Below are 20,860 nucleotides of genomic sequence, written 5' to 3'. Positions count from 1 at the left end.
GCATCCATCATTAACATCATACCGTCACGTAAAACGGCTCATTGCTTAAGCGTGAAGGTGAAAATTCGAGAGGGAAAAAAGTAAAGAGAAAAATAGGGGGGGAGAAAAGTTCCAACAGATATTAAAAGTAGGCGGATAACGAGATTCACCAGAAACGAACGTCAAACATGGTACCAGACCAATACTTGACAAAGAAGGTCGGTTTATATGGCCGTAATAGCTCTCCTGTTCCCAATATTCCCAGTAGTAGTGCTGGAATCCACAAAGACCCTGTCGCCAATGCTTTGCTTCAACTTTTCTCTTCTCTCGTCCAATTTAGCTTGCTCGCGCTGGTCGCGCGCACGTTTGAGACGCCACTGGAGCTCTCTTAAACCGATGAATCGGAGCCGGAGTCCAAAGAGGGAGATTGTACGCAAACGGCGCGAACTGTAAGGCGATCGTGGTCTGAAGATACCACTGCCAACGCTCCTCCTGCTCGCGAGGCTGACTCGACTCGATCCATGAGGTCCTGTCCCATTGGCACGACCCGCAGTCTGCATTCGACGCGGCAGGGATATAGGTCCATCGAAAATCACCCGCTTCTGAGGCATACCTAGAGAATTGCTGATAATCATATCGCTCGCTCCTTTGTCACCCTTATTGTCTGCAACAATGTCTTCGTCATCAGAATCTGAAAAGTCGTCCCAAAATCCGCGGGGGCGCCAAAATGGATGTAGGCGACTATCCATCTCCTTTCCTGCTTTGCGGTTCTTGGCAGTCCTCATTGAGATAGGCCGAGTGAAGGGAGAGCCGACCTCGGACAGACGACGGACAGTAAAGGCCCGTCTGACTTGACGAAACCGGCGGCCGAGAGCGTTGCTGAGCTCCGGAGAGCCAAGTCTACGTTCTATTTCTTCCATGGGCGTGGGTGGAATAATCTTGACCACTGGAGGCTTTGGCGGCGGACGGGGATTCCTCAGAGGCGAATCCACGTCGGCTAGGCCCGGTGGCATCATTTCCGGCGTCTCTGCTCTTCCGAAGGTGTTGACATAGGTAGGGAACGTGCGCAACGCTTGAACAGCTTGGGATTCAGGCTGCACATTCTGCTCAACAAGTAGCAGCGACCTGTTGTTATGGGGGAATAGAGTGACAGCTGTTGCTTCGTGGATTTCCACCGGCCCCGGTGAAGAGGACTGAATCGACGGTTGTGTGTAAGGCAGAGACGGCCGTCGCAGGACAGAGCTGTCATCGGCTGCTTGCGAAACAGACGTGCGACGAGAGAAGTCCACGCTGAGATCCTGATCAGGAGGGACGGTGGCACTGGCAGTGGGTTCTTTGTTGTCTTCCGCCTTCTGTCTCCGATTCTCCTTCTCAGTCGCTAGGGTATGGCGCTGCAGGCTTTCTGATGTGAGCGAGGTGGTCCGCGAAGTGTTCCTGCTGGTAGGAGCGGACAATGATGAGCTGCGCTGAGGAATTTTGGGTCTGTTTAAGACGCGCCCTCTTATTCCTATATCCCTGGAGTCAATGGAGGACGGAGTGGAATCTGACCTCCTACGCCGCCTTTGGCGTGGCAGATCCAGTGAGCCGTTTCGACTATCTTGTGCGATGGTTGGCCGACGGCTCGATCCGCGTGAAGGGACTGTAGACTGATTCCTGCTAGTCGAAGCTGAGGATTTCAGGGATGAGCGTCTCTCCGGAATAACGACTACCGGGATAACCTCTTGCTTCTGCCGCATCGCATTCGAAGATACGCTCACTGGAACGGATAGATCAGACGCGGTGCTCCAGCGATGGTGGTTCGTTATGCGGGCCGCTTTGTGCACCAGCCGATGCTGCGAGTCGGCGATCGGAAGCATCGAGGTACGATTAGACTTCGGCATAGGGGAGCTGGCAGAGCGCAGGGACGATCTCTTCTCCGTGTGACGTAGGGCTGGCTTGACTCGTGGAGGGGAGTCAATTACCAGAGCTTCAACCGTGGACGTAGTTGATGCACTGGACATCCTCCAAGACTGAATGCGTTCGTTTATGTATGCTTGGTCTTCCGTAGACAACCAACCGATATCTTCCCCAAATTTCTCTATCGACGGGCTGGCGGGGGCGTCGCGTGTTTCTCGTACTCTGTCACGCAAGCACTTTTCACGACTAAGAGACACCGCCAGCGCTTTGGCATCTATGCCGCCATTCTCCAGATTCTGCTGAGCTGGATTCCCATTTGGACGGCATCCACGTTGGTCGATCGTTTTTTGGCTTCCATGTGATGTGGCAGTCCCTCCTTCGCGTCTATTCACCCAGTCGCCATCGAATGAACCAAAACTCGAGGCGTGCTCCACGTGGCGGCTATGCTTTAAAGTTGAGCTGGTAGCTTTGCCAGAGGAGCTGTCTGACGGCGGTACAGACTCAATTCTTCCTATCGTCTCTTCTGGCAACAGTTCTTCCTCGCTCATCCGCAACAGTGATTGGGACGAGAGGTTAGGTCGTTTCGTGTCTTCGTCGGAGAATCCCTCCAGCGCAGTCTTGAAAGACTCCGCTCTGGAGGAGTTCGAAGCCAGCATTTGCATTCCGGGTCTAGCTTTTTGTGACAGAGTCGCTATGCGAGGTGGAGTTGTGTCGGGAGTCAGAGGTATTCTCTGATGAGGCGGGGTCACAACTCTGACCGTTTGACCTTCAGTTCGTGACAGGCCATCTCGTCCTTCAGACGGCTTTCTGATATATCCTTCGCCAGGCTGGCCAGGCGGCGTCAGAGGTAGTCTCGGGACAGCCGTATCTGCCTGCGGCTTGCTGACTCGGTTTGAGGGTGGAGTTCGTATTGGCGTAACACTTTCTTGAGAGGAAACGCCTCGCCTGCGCGGAAGAGCTTTATGAGCCTTCAGAAGCGGCCGTTCGGGCGCAGGTGTCATAGGAGGAACATCAGCGATCTCAACCCCGGTCATTTCGGAGATCTCGATCGGTGGGAAGCCAAAAGACCCCGGATGGATGGTATTGGATCAAGGACAACACTCCTACCTCTGTCCGCGATGTGCGATTTCACAGGATACCTCTTTCTGGGTGGTCCCGTCCGGTCATAGAGACGGCTCTGGCATAACGACAACGAGCGAAGGAGGAGATCACCGCCTAAAGTGAAGCTGCACAGAGCCTCTCTCAAAGGTCCACCAGTGCCCTACTGACAATCAGGACCCTTCGAGGCCAGTTAGTCGCGTGTCGAAGGAGTATTATGCTGTATGCGAGCAGCCAGGCGTCTCGACGCCTGTAAGGTTGGTTCCGTCCGCTGTGCCAGATTAAAAAGTGGGACGCGTTTCCCAGAAGGCGTCGTGGATTGGAGATCACGGGGGTGAGAGCGCGAATGCAGAAGCGGAATGTACGTATTACAGGAATTCGTCAAAAGATTCGTCTAGCAAACGGTGCTAGCCGGCAGTCAGAAGAGAAGACGTGTGAGTGGTGGAGAAAGCGACTCGGGGATCCTTGAGTGGATGACGCGATGAAGAATTTAATAGTCGACAGGATGGACAGGCAACGATAGTGTCTATTACTACCGCCAGATATTTTGAAGCCCCGTTGAGATAGGTGAGATGGAGATAGGATGAAGACGACAAGTTGAGATAGACGGTGGATGGCGAGAGAGAGAGGGAGAGGGGAACGAGCCGCCTGTCGAGTGACTCGAAGCTGCAACTCTGCGACGACCACACGCGATGCAGGGACACGACGTTTCGTTCTCTTCGCTTGCCTTGCAGCAGACCGAACTAACTGTTACAACCACAACGCGCCAGCATGAAAACCCAGCTACTGGTAAGTCCCGGATCTGTCTTCTTTTCGGGATGATTGGGATCTACCGGATACAGCAAGGTGATGAGGCGAGCCGCCCTGAGGATGAGCTGGCGGTGGATCTCGATTGGCTCGCTCTACATCTCAGTTGATTTTCGTGAAAAGTGGTCTATCATGTTTTTCTTTTTTTTTTCCCCTTTTTGCTCCAATAGTAATTTTCTCGAAGACTTCTAAATCTAGTTATCGGGTTGTCTGAGCTGGGTGCTCGGACAATTGTAACTATTTACGGAGCAGTGCGATATATTTAGTCTGAACCAGTATGTATGTACTGTACTACTGTGCAAATACTGGTACATACCATAGTAAGAAACTCTCCGTAATGCCTACAGACCCAATATCTCCAACCCTAAGCCTGCACGGACAGCTTGGGCTGTAACGTAACAAGATAGGGATACCGGTGCCTGCATTGCAGACAGGTCACCGCTTCAAGAGAATTAAGTAGAATAAAACCACGGTTTCTCTGGAATCGACGCGGCTAGTTGTCAACGCCTCCGCAAAGCCCCGCAGTGTGTACGCGCCCTTGGGTCATCACGCACGGAGCAGCATACCATATTATTATTAGCCGTATGGTAAGTGATTCTCGGGTACTCCGATGTCCAGGTGAGTAACTATTTAAATCACTCTTGTGCGTGGCAGATCTTGCATCGAGTTGAACATCAGATTCTGCTGCCGTTATTATTAAGAACCCTCGGGTCGCTCAGGAACAAGCAGACCTGTGGTAGCATAGTTGAAGGAGAACCATGGATGGACGGGTTCCCGCCGGTTTTTGTTACTCTCGAGACCCTGGAGATTCGGGAGAGTGGCAGGGCCGAAAGCCAGATCAACCATTTAGCGTGACGGGATGTCGTCGAGTCTGCTAGCTACGTAAGAGAGCACGAAGGGGTGGTAGAGCAGATAAGTTACTACCAGCACTCAGACAGTAGTAGTTAAGTTAGTACGACGATGATAATTCTGTAGAATAGAGTAGAGCAAAGACTCATTATTCATGCCAGTAATGATATCATGGAACAGAGCCGGGCAAGTCGGAATCACGGATCGTCCAGATCGCCAAGCGGGCGTTCCTCGAGAGTCGAGAGAAACATGTGGCAATCGTTGGACGATGACGATGTCTCCCCCCACAGGAACCGTGCTGATTATTTCCCGGGGCATCAACGAGTTTTGGTCTTTCGTTCAGCGATAATCTAGCGCTCTCACTTGTCCAGCAGCCCGGCCCGTCTTGCCCAGCGACGCTCCGTAAGCGATTGTACTGCACATCCTATTCTCTCTCAGCCACACGCCCCCCCTCAAGAACGTCAGTGGAACTCTGCGGTGATCATCATCTTTTGGACGATAAGACGTCCCAGGACTTCTGTTATAAAAGATATATTGCTGCTGCTCTGCATCGCGAAGAGACGGAGGGGTTTTGTGGATTTGGCCTCGTGGCTTCTTCGAGGAGTGTTCCCCTACCATTATTGGCGACCTGAGAACTACCGCGTTTCTTCCGGATCCGTGTCAAGAAACAGGAAAGAAAAAGACAGAAAAAGAGAAGGAAAGGGAAAAAAAAAAGAGAAAGAAAGCAATCTTCGACCGCCAAGCTCCTCGACTGGCAGGCCTAGTCGACGGTCGCTTCCATTGCAAGATTCTCTTTTGGCAGCATCAGATACCCCTCGTCGAGAGTAAAAAGCTTTTAGTGACGATGCCGCTCGTCCTCGAGGTAAGACCATGATTTTCGGTTTGTTTTCCAAGAAGCGATTTTGTTTTGTTTCATTCTTAAGCTATTGCCTGCTTTCAACCTATCTGCATTTCGTCTTCCTTTGACATCGAGGACGTGGGTTCCCTTCAGGGGATGCTGCGCTACGCTCACTATCCTTTTGACTTCTTTTGTCATCCGTTCCCAGGCAGCCGTCGTCCTTTTCTTTCCCTGTCCTTTATGTGTTCGATCTCTGTTCGATCTCCCACGGCCCCGTATACGCAATTCCTATGTCAATATCGGTTGCCAGTACCGATGACATTGGATGGGTTCTGTTCGAGACCGTTGGCAGCTTGTCCTGTGTGTCCTTTGTACGCTAGACAATGCCTGTAGCTCCAAAGAACAGGGGGAGCTTCGAGCTCTAGCGGGCCCCGCGCCGTAAGAAAACTGCACAAAAACAGGAGAGATGCGGTGCCAATCTCGGGAGTGAACCTGAATAGAAAACCAGATGGGTGGGATCGCCGTGGCGGGGGTGACGACAAGACCATCATCGTCCTTGCTGGTGACAAGCAACCGGGGAGACTATTCGCGGGGGGAGTACCAGACGGCTCTCTCATCGACGACGCTGAAGGCATCTGGACAGAAGGTTCTATCCGAGGGGAAGCAATCAGCTGGATGAGCATTCTTCGGACTCCCAGAGCCATGGAAGCAGCAAAAGGGAGATTGTCTGGGCTGGCGGCGAGGGGCAACGGGGCTTGGCGCAATGACATCGGCCGCGCAGAGATGCATCGTCGTCATAGGCCGCCGCCCGCAAAGCCTACTACTACTCGATACTCTATCTCTCGCCGTTCCCCGCCGACTGACCTCATTGCTCGATTTTCACTTTCTACTCTCCATTCTCCAGTCTCTATTCTCCATACCATACTTTCGAACTCAAGCTCTTGCGACTCATTGTTCGTGACGCCGTGTCCGGCTGCTCCTTTGACGTCGTCCCTTGTGCGGCGGCCCGCCTAAACCGCTCCCTGGTTGCTAGTGACGCCCGCGACCTTGCCCCCATCTCACTGTCGCTGTCTCATCGTCTGCTCCAGAAACGAGGGAATTGGAATCTTTTCAGCCAAGAACGGTTGAAACTTTCGACTTCACATCATCCTTCCAACGTCTCGATTCTCTCTAGCCAACCAGCGCAGGAGCGGCAATCAGTCAGACCGTCACCGTCATCATCCGCAAAAAAAAGGGCCACCCCAGCTTTCCGGACACCCAATTGCTGCTCCTTTTGGTAGCTGTCTGCCTGGTTATTGAGGCTCACTGTCCCTCCCCTGGATCACCCTGTTTCCTAGATTTCCTAAATACACCTGCACCTGTACTCACTCCCTGCGCGCATTTTCTCTTTTGACTTCGCTTCATGTTTGGTTCCCCTCTACCGCGTGTTTGATATACCCTTTCCTTTTCTCGCATCTCGTACTTCCAGATTACTCACCCGCGGTCATGAGTACGATACAGAACCTGAAGAACTTTATCCGTCATGGGAAACAGGCTCGCCTGGTCACCCCCCATGCGGAGCCCACCACCGACGTGTCGGCTGTCCACGCACAGCAACAACGGCAGCAAGGCCAGTATCCGCCCGCGGCTGGCAACTTGGATGCTATTGAGAACAAAGGAAATGGCCAAGCCGTGAAGTCGGACGGCCAGTCCAGGAGCTCACGGAATCGGGAGGCTGAAATCCAGGCGATCGTCGAGGAGGAAAAGCAGAGCAGATCGAAAATGCCAAAGTACCCCGGTCTGGAACGTTGGATCCTCGTGGAGAAGATGGGCGACGGCGCATTCAGCAACGTGTATCGCGCAAAGGATACCACTGGACAATATGGCGAGGTCGCGATCAAGGTGGTCCGGAAATTTGAAATGAACAGCAATCAGGTATGAAGCTGCCAGTGGAGAGGCTTTTCTTTTCCTTGTCTCCTGCTTCCATCTGTGATTGTTCTGTTCTGTCAGCGTCTACATTCTGGATCAAATTGGACATTCGCCAACATTTCCCACGGGGATATATAGGGCGAGGCTCATCTTCACCCGGAATTCAGGAAGAAGCCAAAGGCCGCGGAGGTGCGCTACTCTCTCGAACAGCACCCACACACTCTCTTACATGGATACCCTGGTGTTCTGGATTCTTTTTTCTCTCATTCTCACTCGTCCATCTGTAGCTGTTCAAGCTAACTGTGGTTCCATCTGTACAGCGTGCAAATATTCTCAAAGAGGTTCAAATAATGCGCCAGCTCGATCACCCCAACATCGTCAAGTTGGTCGACTTCTCAGAATCCCGCCAGTACTATTACATCGTGCTGGAGCTCTGCCCCGGCGGTGAGCTGTTCCACCAGATCGTGAGATTGACCTACTTTAGTGAAGACCTGAGTCGTCACGTCATTGTACAAGTCGCAAAGGCGATCGAGTATCTTCATGAGACGTCCGGAGTGGTTCATCGGTTAGCAATAAAGAGCTGCTTTGTTTAACAAAAAAAGACGCCATTGCTAATTTCCTCCTAGGGACATCAAACCCGAGAATCTCCTGTTCTACCCTATCCCTTTTGTGCCGAGCAAAAACCCCAAGCCCAAGCAGCCGGGTGAGGAAGATAAGGTTGACGAGGGCGAATTCATCCCCGGTGTGGGTGCCGGTGGAATCGGACAGATCAAGATCGCCGACTTTGGTCTGTCCAAGGTCATTTGGGACAGCCAGACAATGACTCCTTGCGGTACAGTCGGCTACACGGCGCCTGAGATTGTCAAGGATGAGCGATACTCCAAGAGTGTCGACATGTGGGCTCTTGGCTGTGTCCTCTACACCCTGCTCTGCGGTTTCCCTCCATTCTATGATGAGAGCATCCAAGTACTGACCGAGAAGGTCGCACGTGGCCAGTATACTTTCCTGTCGCCTTGGTGGGATGATATCTCGAAATCCGCGCAGGATCTCATTTCACATCTATTGACCGTCGACCCGGACAAGCGGTATACCATCAAGGAGTTCCTGGCACACCCGTGGATCAGGCAGACGAACGAGGAGACCCATGCTGCGTCGGATGCTCCTCCGTTGGCAACTCCTCTTCATCAGAAGGGAGCGGACGCCAGCCAGAAGGCGGCTGCGAAGGCAGAGCCACTATCTGCGCCGTTGTATGACCCGGTCGCGGACCGTCGACTGGACTTCCGATCGCCTGGTGCTCTGAACCTGCGGGAGGTCTTCGATGTCGGTTATGCTGTTCACAGACAGGAGGAAGAAGGAAAGCGACGCAAGAACTTCCGACAAGGTTACAGAGGTGCAAACCCTACGACTGGGTTTAGCTCCCAACTCAATCCCCTTAATGAAGACTACGACGATGATGATGATGAAGCCGTGTACTACACCGAGGATGGCGACTACCCTCCAGCGAAGATCCCGAAGTCCTCACAACAGGCCGGAGATGTGGCAGCCATGGAAACCAAGTTGCGGATGACGAATCTCGGTGCGAGTTCTGCTGCGCAGGCCCGACAAGCGGCGGCTGGTGGTCGGACTCAGCAGGCACGACAACAACCAGCAGGTTACGGCCAGCACAGCGCTGCAGTAGCACAAGCTGCAAGACAAAGTGTGGCCCGGAATTCAAGACAGCCTTTCGAACTGAGCTTAGACAATGCAACACTGCTAGAGAGACGCGGTAAGAAGCAACAGGACCAGGTTGTCTAAGGCATCTTCCCACTTTGATCCATCTACTCTGCGGAGGTCCCATCTCAATGTCAATTTCTCCTTTTGTTCATCCTTGCATGTCTGTCGGGTAGATGGTGCTTCGGCTCAGAGATCGCCGGTCGACTCACTTTGAAAGGGTGGGGAGTTGTGTTGCGCTTTCCTTGCTGTCCATATTTTATCGGTTCACGTGCGTTACGGTAGCTATTGTCGGCAGTCTTATATCCTGTCTTGTCTTATTGCGGTGTTAATTTGTCATACCGTTCTCATTTCTTTTTTTCCCCTATTCCGCATTTGCATACAAGCACACGTCAGGCTATTGTGTATGAAATTGCTCTTGTTCGGTGAAAAGAGAACCCACCTCCTGTGTGGGCGGTACCCGGTTTCGGGCCTGTAGGTTTCCACGGGGTATTGGCTCGCTTCATGTTATGTCATCTTAATTTTTTCTTCCCTTGTTCTTTCTTCAAGCAGAGCATGCAATGTTCATTCCATAGAGCTCTCAGAGAATACCACCGATGGCTAGTCACCGAGGTTTGCATAATCGTGATTTTGTCCCCTTCTGCGGTAGACTAGATAGAAGAATACGGTGGCTACTAGGCTATATAGTACGGTGCTGGCCTTAGACTACGCCTAAAAGCGTAGTTGTCGTAGTCTTAGTGCAGCATAGATAGCAATAATGTATAAGCAAAGCACTTGAGGTTGAGATGTCATAAGGTAAAATGGAAGGATCGATAACCAATTTGCGTCTTGGTGGAGTAATGCTCGTGCGCGGCCAGACCCAGGAAGCTCTCAACAATATAACAACTTAGCAATTATTTAAAAAAAAAAAAAAAAAAGGTTATTACAGATTCATCATTTCCATCCAATTTAGAAGTCTCCTGAAACACTACGACAATTCCGAGGATCAGAGCACTATCAGCAAACCCCCTTCTGATTGACTCTAGAAGGTAATCATTACCTCAGAACCCCAAAGCTCACGCATTTCGTTCCAGATTCAATGCTTCTCCGGCGATCTCTTACAATCAAACAAAACGGGCCCTGCACTACAATAGTGACTGCCTATTTCCCCCATGGCCAGTTAGGAGCAAGGAATCGATTGAGAAATCCTCGAATCGATATGGAATACAGGGCTTGGGCCCAGAGCAGCTCGTCTTCTCCTAAGCACAATAGTCATACCAGACCACTAAATTGTAGGCGATGGAGCCCTAGCACGTGGTAGTGGGGAAGGAGGAGAGGAATGATGATAGCCAAAAGAAGAAGGTAGTTATAGGCTACATACTTATAAGGATAATAATGATAGGGATAAGAGCGTACGTCAGTTTCCGCGGGGGGGGGGAATAATAATAATGGATTGATGATAAGCAACCTTACGTACCTAGCTAATGCCCTCCAGGGCTGCTAATCTCTATAGCGCGAATCAGGTTAGTGCGATTGTGTTTATTTTTACTGCTTGGAGAAAAGAAGTCCCTTGGAGTCTTTTGCGCCGTGTATCTCTCTTGTTATATTATTGTCTACTTTACTGTTTTTTAAAACAAAAAAAAGGGGGAGAGAAAGTGTCAGATTGTTATTTTTGCGGGGAAGATTTTGATGAATGTATGTAGGTAGGTAATAGTTAACTACTCCAGGTAAGTAACTACAGTTTAGTTATTATTTTATTACTCCTGAGTCCTCGCACTGATCTTCTATCCTTTTAACTAAGGTTTCTTTTTCCCTTATTATTTATTCTGTTTCATCTGGGATCCAGTTGGATAAGGTGATGCCTTTCTCCTCTCCAGAGGGACGCAGGGTTCGACATGCATAATAGACTCTTATCAGCGAGTTGTTATCATCTCCATCGACTCCGCTGTAGGATGTTAAGCAGGGATGACTTGAGTTTCCCGAGGGTAAGCCGCGAGAGACGAGTTGATGAGCAGGAACAGGGGTGTCACTGTACTCTGCTGAAAGCAAGGCTGTACTAACTGCTTGGATCTATACTTCCCGTTTACCGGCGTTTCAACAGCGCAGAGGACAGTGCGCATGCTCGCGTGTCCATAGACTCCATACCATCTGGTTAGTTAATAATAATAATGCGATGTGCTCTGAGCTCTTATATCAACCGCGCAGAGCTCCACCAGTTAAACTCAAAGACAGCCTATCTACTGGCTGTTGTGCCAACTTCTTTCGACTGCTAACTAAATCGTTCGATTACTTCAGTTACGACCCACGACTCAGGGAGTGAGTATATCCTACGCCCGGTTCACGTGGCTGACCAGGAATAATTATTACCGGACACTACGAAGTAGCTACTTTGAGGCTTTGAGCGCATCCGATCAACTACGAGCGAGGGTAAGAGACAAAGATTATTGGATATTTCGGACCACAGGGAGCCGAACGCATGCGGAACGACAGCCGAAATGCCAAGAGACCGATGGCAACGACAAAATTTTCCTGCAACGAGTTTAGTTTCCCAAAAGATGCCTTTTTCTAGTCTTCTTCTGTCTCTCTTACTCTTTTGCTTTTCTTGTTGCCGCCGTTGGTGGACGTCATGACTTGACTTCCCACGTGATTTTTCCCGATGTGCGCGCTGATCTGAGGAAAAGGTTTATGCAAAAAAACAATACTGTAGATACCATCATCATTATTAGCAGGGTTCTCGCGTGCTTCAGCCTCCAAGTAACTAGATCGATGCATTGTGCACCGTCGCAGTGTAACCTTTTGCGTTTCTCTGGGCGATGACATGCTATGGCCCTCGCATTCGGGTAGGATGAGAGATGAACCTCCACCAACATCGATAGACATCTATTAGCTTCTAGTGCAAATACAATTAAATGAACGCGGCGGGCCATGACGGCTGGGCGTTCTTTTTGATCGTGGATTATTTCCTGGTTCGCTTGATTGATGCGACAGAAAGCAAATTTGCGGGCAGTGGATCGGTGCGGGCCGTGGGTGTTGCGATCTTCTGTTCTGTCGGACTGCACCGCTCAGTCGTGGCACAGGATAGATAGCTGTTTTGGGGAATCAATGAGCCAGTAGACTCGAATAAATACCAACGCCTCCAGAAGAAACCTTCTGCCTAGAAAGAAAGTATGGGTTCTCGCTGTCTTTGATCCATAATGATAAGTTGAGTTCTCTTGATGATAACTAGATTCCTCGACCACGCAACGCCACCTGGTCAGCGGCTACCACTAGGCCAGGGCAGAGGAGCACAGAGCCGGGTATCTAGTCAGTTAGACAGTTAGACTATGGTAGTTAATTGACCATGTTTCCACTGTCATGCTGGCTTGTGCCCAATCTCACAGACAGTTGTAGGGGCCTCAGCGCGCAGAGAAGCGCTAGAGATTAGTGGACGTTAGTTAAGGACCACCCCTAAAGGATAATTAACCCCTCCCCACAGCCGCCCATCCGGCGCTTCTGGCTGGTTAAGGCGTCATCCACGGTCGCGTCGCTCCTGGGCGGTCTGGCCCAATCAGATCGCTACGATCTCATCTGTATCTCCTTTTCTCATTGGTTCCTCTTTCGGAGACGACAATTCGTTCTTCGTCTCTCTCGCCCTCTCCATCGGGCGATTTCTTATCTATCTGAATCAATAATCTGATGCGCGCTCGACCCTTCTGTACTCTCTGCCTCTATCAGGATATTCGATACGGTTGATGAAACAACCATTCCACTGAGTCTTGCTTCTCCTTTCTCTCCGCCATCGACCGTTTCCCTCGGGGAAGGGAACGCAGACGGTTCCATGGAGAGAGACCTCCACAGCAGAAAGAGACGGCGCCCTTTTTTTCGCCCTTGGGTCAAGCTCCGCCCGTCGTCGCTTTCTCCGACTGGTGCCGTGTCCGGCTACCCCAGCTTCCCTGCCCCATCACAAGCTGGAAGGCTCTCTTTGGATCAGCATTCACGCGAACACTCACGGCAGTTACAGTGCTCCAATGACATCCCAGGCTGGGAGAAAAGAAGAAGAAAAAAAAAAGATCCTCTGCATTCCCTCGCATATATACATCTGACAACTCCCGCCGCATTTGTCCTTTTTTTTTCCTCTTCTGCAGTCACCAGTGATACTCACATTCTTCAACAGTCATCTACCCTGTCCATCTATACCCTCCCCGGGATTCTTTTGACAATCACTGTCAGCTTTGCTTCTGCAGTGGTTGATCAAGCAATTGTTCCCGATTCATTCTTGCACCGTATCACATATATATACCCTGTCAGCCGGCTCCAGCGCAATGCTGAGCTAGTTACTACTCTTTCGATTATTTCTGTTTTCTATATACCTATAATACTCGGGTTTTCCAGAGACTCGCAGCATACAAAGGTTCTGGTCCATCTACTTCGCGCGTTCCTAGAGAAGCTCCGTGATAGCAACTCGACAATCCCAACGCGACTCCGCCCTTTATCTGCTTCTTCAGTCCGATAGACTTCCGGTAAACCTGAAGCAGCCCAGAGCGACATTGTTAGCAACATTGTGATCGATTATTCCCCGAACGGACGGATTGCACCCCTCCCGGCACGAAGTTTAGATCTAGCCCCAACGCAAGGCCTACATTTTCGCACCCCAGCGCCGAACCCATCGACGAGCCCATCGACGATTTTGGCGATTTCGAACGGCCCGGATCGGTAGGAGACACGATCGCCCCAGCGCCAACATTTCGGTAGCAGACGTCTTACCCACAGCGCCCGTGAACCCCCAGAAGAAAACCGAAGCCATGCCTTTCTTCACCAACCCCTTCCAGAGGGACAACTACCGCACCTTTCCAGGTGTGGTGATACCGCTGTCCCAGGGTCATCGCCCCGATCTGGCTCCTGCAGAAAAGGATGTCAACCCGGCCAAGGACGATGATAAGCTGGCCAAGGTTGGGTCGGAGGAGAATGGTGCCGCATCACTCCCCGAGACTAGCACATTGACCATCGAGGCTCTCCGAGCAGAGGTGGAAAATGATGTCGCGGCGTCCGGCCATGACAGTGCCTATGATCGTACGTCTTTCTATGCCGCGTAGCGCCTGTTGAGCCCCTTTCTTTTCTCTCTCCGGAGCGGTCCCAACCTGCGCTTATCCCAACGCGACTATTCCCCTCTTGACCCTGTGGTATATTCCAGTAGATGATGGATCTAATGTTCTTGTACAGGAAAGTCCAAAGTGATCAACAGGGCCATCCAAGACATTGGAATGGGCCGATATCAATGGGAGCTCTTCGCTCTGTGCGGTTTCGGTTGGCTGGCAGACAAGTGAGTTTTTCTGCCTTCTTCTACATGGAACCAGGCATCGACCAGCTGCTAATCTCAGTCACCATCTAGTCTATGGCTACAGGTACATCCATATCGCGAAGTAATGGACGTCGTTGGAACTATCTTACTGATCACGTGCAGGGTGTTGCCCTAACTCTTACCCAGCTGTCCGTCGAGTTCGGCGTCTCTGAGTCGCACGTGCGCTTTACCACATGTGCCCTCTTTCTGGGTCTTTGTATCGGAGCGTCTTTCTGGGGTATCATGTCCGATGTGGTGGGACGACGCCTAGCCTTCAATATGACCCTGTTCATGTGCGGCGTTTTTGGTATCGCAGTGGGTGGAAGTCCTACGTGGATAGGGTATGTTGCATCTGCTAAGCCTAAATGTCACCGGGGACTACCGCTGACCTCCTGTAATCAGAGCCTGCGCCATGTTCGCTTGTATGGGACTGGGTGTCGGTGGTAACTTGCCAGTCGACGGAGCACTGTTCCTGGAATTCCTGCCTTTTGCTTCGGGGAATCTCTTGACTATGCTTAGCGTCTGGTGGCCGATCGGTCAGTTGATATCAAGTCTCTTGGCTTGGGCTTTTATCCCCAATTACTCCTGCTCAACCGACTTGCCGTCATGCCACACGACCTCCGGTGTCCCTTGCTGCAGAAAGGAGGACAACATGGGTTGGAGATACCTGACCTATACCCTTGGTTCACTGACCTTCTTTATGTTCGTATGCCGCTTCTTCTTCTTCCACCTCTTCGAGTCACCCAAGTTCCTTCTCTCTCGTGGCCGCCAGGAAGAAGCGGTTTCTGCGGTTCACGGCATTGCCTACAAGAACAAGACCAAGACGTGGCTCACGAACGAGATCCTCAATGAGATTGGCGGTCACCCAGACGAAGCGTCCAATCAGGTCCTGTCATACGCAGAGATCATTAAAAGAACCCTGTCTAAGTTCTCCGGAGAACGCATTGGTCCCCTCTTCGCGACCAAGAGACTCGGGTTCACCACCGTTCTGTTGTGGTTCTGCTGGGCGACTATCGGCATGGGATATCCTCTCTTCAACGCATTCCTGCCCCAGTACCTCAGCAACTCCGGTGGCAGCGGTGCTCCTACGCCAACAAACATCGTTTACCGCAACTATGCTATCACGTCCATTGTTGGCGTCCCCGGCTCCATCCTAGGTTGCTATACCGTCGACATCAAGTACATTGGACGCAAGGGAACGATGGCGATCTCAACCGTGATTACAGGTGTCATCCTCTTCTGTTTTACGATCTCTACAGACTCCAACTCCCAGCTGGTCTGCTCTTCTCTGGAAGCGTTCTTCCAGAACATCATGTATGGCGTGTTGTACGCCTACACTCCGGAAGTCTTCCCCGCCCCTAACCGCGGCACGGGAACAGGTATCGCCAGTTTCTTCAACCGTCTGTGCGGTCTGTTTGCCCCCATTGTCGCGATCTATGGCTCCAACGCGAACCCGAACTCTCCCATATATGCAAGTGGCGGTCTTATCCTTGCTGCGTTCGTGGCCATGTGTCTGCTGCCTATCGAAACGCGGGGCAAGCAATCTCTGTAGAGCGTCATCTTTCCGCAGAGGGAGATTCCTTATCTTATCTGCCTGATCTACGAGTCTTGGGAATCTCGCATTCGGTCTGATATCCCTCTGGAAGAAGAGTCTACTTATTAAGCATGAATATTCGTGATCAAGATGCCATTTTTCTTTTGCATAGCGCTACTCTTGGCATCGTTACATGCATCGACTGCTGGGTATTTAGTTTGAGCAGTGTGAGCCGATACCTGTCTGGCATGCATGTCCTGCATTTTTCACAGAAGAAGAAACAAAAATACACATGTACATAATTGATGTCTTATATATACCCTCGATGTGGAGTATGAAATGGAATGATTTAACGATCAATCTACTATCCAAACAGTCCCTGGAAGATAAAGTACTACTACTACTACGCAAATCCAGACGTCAAGACAAGAATACCATTCTTATCTTAGCTTCCGCCTAGACCAACCCTAACAATAATTCATAATATGCACTTGTTCAGGAACAAAACAGAAAGCGATCATCTAGTGGGCCAAGGGCGCTCCAAAGACTCCAATCAGATAACTCACGACGACTTTAGTTATGTATTATTAGATTCCTCGCTTCTGGTATAGATAGACTAGCTCCGGCGACCAGGGCTTTATTTCAAGAGCCCAGAGGTGCGGTGTGCGGTGTGTGGTGCTTATCAATATCGACAGTGCAATGTGCATACAATATGAGGCTAGATCAGCGCAACGGATAACTATAAAGTAGTTATGTGCTATTGCAGAATCTGTAATTTTACAGTAACTATTATCTAACATTATATAGAGTAATATCTATAAGGTGATACACGGACTCGATAGTTAGTTAGGTTAAAGTGAATTAGCAAGTGAGAACAATGATTCTGGAGGAAACTAACTAACTAATCGTTTCGTAGGGCTTCGAGTATTATTATCATTACAGTAACTACTATGTAGTTACTATGTATATTATTACCGGGTGGAGTTTTTCTCTCAATGGATCTCCACTTTCTTAAGTAACCAGATCATCGATGTAACTATGAGTTAGTCTAGTACCATATTATTCTTTAGTTGGTCTTGACCCCACTCTTGGGGTTCCCGGGAGATTTCCACTCTAGGTTATAGTTATAGTTATGAGCGGTGCAGCTTTTAATAATAATAATTCTTGAATTATTTACTACTGTATGAAGGGAGGCGTAGCCTCTCCTGGAATCAGGATGGAGGGTTATGTTTCGGAGGTTGCATGTGCTTGTGGTGACCGGTCTTACACACACACACACAATCCCTAATTAACTACCATGCTCTAGACTTTAAAGTGCGGAGTGTTGATACACAATATGTAAGTACATGAAAACAGGATTTGCTGCTTCTCCACATTTGGATTACTGGATTGCGGGATCAAGGTATGTAGGTATGTACTGTACATACTACATAGTCGGTGAGGTTAGAATCCACCCTTTAATGGAGATTTCTCTGCATCTTCGCATATGTCGTCTCTGCGATGTATTGGCGGTCTCTTTTTCTTCGCCCAGTGTGTTGATCTGTACTCTGGTCGAGGATCCCTTGGAAGTGGAACGTCGGAAGATTCCGTTGTATGTATGTACTAAGGTTAGGTGATCTGACACCGACTTTTACTTAAGTTTCCAAGGATGATTGCTTACTTACAGTCTACTTATGCCCAAAGACCGAGAAAGTCAGCACGCAATCCGCAGGTCTACCTTATGGATGATAATCCTTTTCCGATGCAGCCATCTGTATCTAGAGTGTGCTACTCATAAGTCAGACCTGCAACACATTCCGCCAACACATTGTGCAGTAATAATCATTTACATGACTCGACATCCCGGCGGTTAACTATCTGATCGGAACCGAATCTTCGATGGGGGTGGCGCTTGCGGTGGACCTTCCTCTTTGGTCTTTTTTAGCGCTAAATTTTACCCCGACTTGAATAAGGCTTTTTGCCAGCAACTTTTCGGCCAGTCTTTCTGTTCCATTATTTGCCTAATTCTGATCCATCCAGGTCATTTAGCATAATAAATTCATACTAGTCCGGGCTCGCCCACGATGTTGAAGTCGGTCTCCAAGGTACGTTCGGGCAGGGAACCAATGATAGGACGAGTTCCTCCCCGTACATCATGGTCCCGCAATAGACAAGATGGTACTAGAAAACCCGCCGTCGGTGACAAAACTTAGCCATTAACTAACTATTAACTACTTAGTTCGTCTTCGTCGCATTTCTCTTTCATCGTATGTCTTCATCTTCTTAAGATCTGATCTGGGGATCTGTCGTTATTCCATCGGATAAATCGTCAAATCAATACTATAAACTACTGTCTTGATTCCTGCATGCTGCAGTGTTCTAGCTGAAGTCGCATCGACGTAATTTGCAGGTCAACAGAAAGGGCTGAGAGTGTAGGACCGGTCTTTTTTCTTTGGAGGCACCAGGTTACGCACAAGGCATATGTCTACACATTCTTACATTGGAACCTCATCGGGGCCACAGATCAGAAATGATGATTCTTTCCAAGCATCTAATCATTCGTCTCATGGAGAGTCCCCCCGCGAGAAATCTTCAGACACTTTCATCCATGAAGGCTCTCAGAGCGCAGAGGTGAATCCCAGCCATGCAGTTGATTCTTCGAATGAGAAGCAGTATACTTCACAAGAACGGCCAGTGAATCATTCTGTACCTGCATTCGACGGCAGCCACACGCCTGAGTCCGGGGATGGCGATTATTCAGACGAAGAGACCATTGCGGATGCGTCCTCGCACATGGAAACCACGACTCGAGTTTTGACTGACCCTTACGGAAACACTTATCCAGAAGGAGGACGGCAGGCTTGGGTCGTGGTCTTTGGCAGTTTCATGGGCCTTGTGGGTTCCCTGGGGCCAATGAATACTATCGGGACCTTCCAGGCTTATGTCTCGACACACCAACTGAAGGACGAAAGTGAAGGTGCAGTCGGTTGGATCTTTGGTGTCTATGCATTTCTGACCTTTTTCTGCGGAATTCAGATTGGTCCAGTCTTTGATGCAAAGGGCCCACGACTTCTTGTCCTTGCTGGTTCAATCTGCATCGTGGCTTCATTTATCATCGTGGGCTTCTGCACTCAGTACTGGCATTTCATGCTCGTTCTGGGCGTCCTCAATGGCATTGGCACGTCCTTGTTGTTTACGCCTTGCCTTGCGGCCGTCGGGCATTTCTTTTATGAAAAGCGAGGTCTAGCTACAGGAATGGCCGCTACTGGTGGCTCTGTGGGAGGCATTGTGTTCCCTCTGATGTTGGATAACCTCTTTCCTAAAGTTGGGTTTGCTTGGGCAACTCGAGTCCTGGCCTTGATATGTCTGGTCACGGTAGGAACAGCATGTCTACTAGTCAAGTCCAGACTGCCCTCGAAACCAGCGTCAAAGGAGAATATACTTCCGGATTTCCGTATCTTCAGGGATCCCATTTTCACGTTCACGACAGCAGGTATCTTCTTTGTCGAATGGGGCCTTTTCATTCCCTTGAGTTATATAACATCCTATGCCCTGTCGCACAACATCTCGCCTACCTTTTCCTACCAGGTCCTAGCCATCCTCAACGCTGGCTCTTTCTTCGGTAGATGGCTTCCCGGTTACGTCGCAGACTTCCTTGGTCGTTTCAATGCCATGATCCTTGCCTCCGTCCTGTGCGTTTTGTGCAATGCCTGCTTCTGGCTTCCTGCGGGCAACAGCGTCGCTCTGCTGGTCGTATATTGTGCTATATTCGGCTTCGCTAGTGGCAGCAACATCAGTCTGACTCCTGTCTGTGTCGGACAGCTTTGCAAGACAGAGAACTATGGCAGATATTATGCGACGGCATATACCATTGTCAGTTTCGGGTAAGTAGACTTCATCGCCCTGAAATCTTTATGTGAAGGGAACTGCAGTACTAACTGAAACAAAATAGTACCCTTACTGGTGTCCCTATTGCAGGCGAGATCATCTCCCGCTGCGATGGTCAGTATTGGGGCCTCATCGCTTTCACGACTTGCAGCTACTTTGCCGGTCTGATTTGCTTCACCGCCGCCAAATTGCTTAAAGTCGGCCTGCGCGGAGCTTGGACTGTCTATTAATGTCTGAGTAAAGCAGTGTTTCATTGGCTTGTTCCAGGTGTTTCTCATAATTTTCTGCTCATTTTGCCCCGACGCATGCATACACACAACTTTATTGAATGAATTATGCACGTAATGTCTGATCTAATAGCATTAGAATGTCTCTGTGGGGTGCTGGGCTTGATTTCCACTTTGTCTTCTGCTTTGCTTCTTTTCTTTTCTTTTTTTTTCTTTTCTATTAGATGTTGCAGTTTTATAACTCGGTATTTCTGCATTGCTTGATTATATGGGTCTGTTGTGATGGCATCTGGTAGGTGTTCTCGTGGCTGGGCTAAAAAGTAACTGTTTGCATTTGGTGTCCGGTATTATAGAAATAGCATTTACATAGTTAGAAGAATGTATGTTTTGGTCACTGTGTACCACACATGAAGACACGTGCTTTGCCTGGTCGTGAGACACTGTTTTTTTCTATCTTTTTCAGGCTAAGTTAGGTACAGACCAATGTTCATGAGGTCGAAACGGCTCTAGGGCTTCTTTCCTTTTTTTCTCTCCCCCCCACCCCCAAGAGGAAGGGGACGCTGAGCCCCCAGGAGATAAAACATTATTACATTGTACCCAAATAATCTAGTAATCGTATGCTCTGGCGCGTAATATATCTGGCTAGCTGATGGTGAAGCTACGGCTAACTAGCTCATTTTCAATGGCTAGCATCCCAGGGAGAATCCTCCTTGCACCATCAAAATTTACAGGGCCTCGTAAGCTTTCCAGTAATGATGTATTGATCAGAAGTTTCTGGGAGCAATTAGTAGGTGCTGAGGTCGGAGATAATAGTCCATTCAAAAGCTTCCTCGGGACCTATTACTCCTCTT

At 49.8% G+C, this 20,860-nt stretch overlaps 5 protein-coding genes across 5 annotated transcripts; 4 read left to right on the top strand and 1 right to left on the bottom strand.

Moving 5' to 3' along the window:
• Window positions 1-112: 112 nt before the first annotated feature.
• On the bottom strand, window positions 113-3,248 carry C8Q69DRAFT_172147 (hypothetical protein). The gene has a single exon (XM_028625772.1). It carries the CDS (start codon window positions 2,907-2,909, stop codon window positions 204-206), a length of 2,706 nt encoding a protein of 901 aa, XP_028488097.1. The 5' UTR covers window positions 2,910-3,248; the 3' UTR covers window positions 113-203.
• A 1,391-nt stretch (window positions 3,249-4,639) lies between these two features.
• Window positions 4,640-6,481, top strand: C8Q69DRAFT_442605 (hypothetical protein; the record flags this gene model as incomplete). The annotated part of the gene is made up of 3 exons (XM_028628850.1): window positions 4,640-4,662; window positions 5,188-5,491; window positions 5,861-6,481. The coding sequence occupies 3 exons, from the start codon at window positions 4,640-4,642 to the stop codon at window positions 6,479-6,481; spliced, it is 948 nt and encodes a 315-aa protein (XP_028488096.1).
• Window positions 6,482-6,595: 114 nt separating this feature from the next.
• On the top strand, window positions 6,596-9,477 carry C8Q69DRAFT_172195 (putative calcium/calmodulin-dependent protein kinase). The gene is made up of 4 exons (XM_028625773.1): window positions 6,596-7,381; window positions 7,514-7,618; window positions 7,696-7,940; window positions 8,002-9,477. Exons 1-4 carry the CDS (start codon window positions 6,953-6,955, stop codon window positions 9,167-9,169), a joined length of 1,947 nt encoding a protein of 648 aa, XP_028488095.1. The 5' UTR covers window positions 6,596-6,952; the 3' UTR covers window positions 9,170-9,477.
• A 4,141-nt stretch (window positions 9,478-13,618) lies between these two features.
• C8Q69DRAFT_517399 (major facilitator superfamily domain-containing protein) lies at window positions 13,619-15,933 on the top strand (the record flags this gene model as incomplete). The annotated part of the gene is made up of 4 exons (XM_028633415.1): window positions 13,619-14,113; window positions 14,264-14,363; window positions 14,465-14,722; window positions 14,784-15,933. Exons 1-4 carry the CDS (start codon window positions 13,846-13,848, stop codon window positions 15,931-15,933), a joined length of 1,776 nt encoding a protein of 591 aa, XP_028488094.1. The 5' UTR covers window positions 13,619-13,845.
• Window positions 15,934-18,274: 2,341 nt separating this feature from the next.
• C8Q69DRAFT_172024 (major facilitator superfamily domain-containing protein) lies at window positions 18,275-20,034 on the top strand. The gene is made up of 2 exons (XM_028625771.1): window positions 18,275-19,778; window positions 19,847-20,034. Exons 1-2 carry the CDS (start codon window positions 18,376-18,378, stop codon window positions 20,010-20,012), a joined length of 1,569 nt encoding a protein of 522 aa, XP_028488093.1. The 5' UTR covers window positions 18,275-18,375; the 3' UTR covers window positions 20,013-20,034.
• The last annotated feature ends 826 nt before the right edge of the window (window positions 20,035-20,860 follow it).

Source organism: Paecilomyces variotii, assembly GCF_004022145.1.
Source record: "Paecilomyces variotii strain CBS 101075 chromosome Unknown C8Q69scaffold_2, whole genome shotgun sequence".
NCBI lineage: Eukaryota > Fungi > Ascomycota > Eurotiomycetes > Eurotiales > Thermoascaceae > Paecilomyces > Paecilomyces variotii.
Note: the sequence above shows the minus strand (reverse complement) of the source record. Positions and strands in the feature narration are given on the sequence as shown.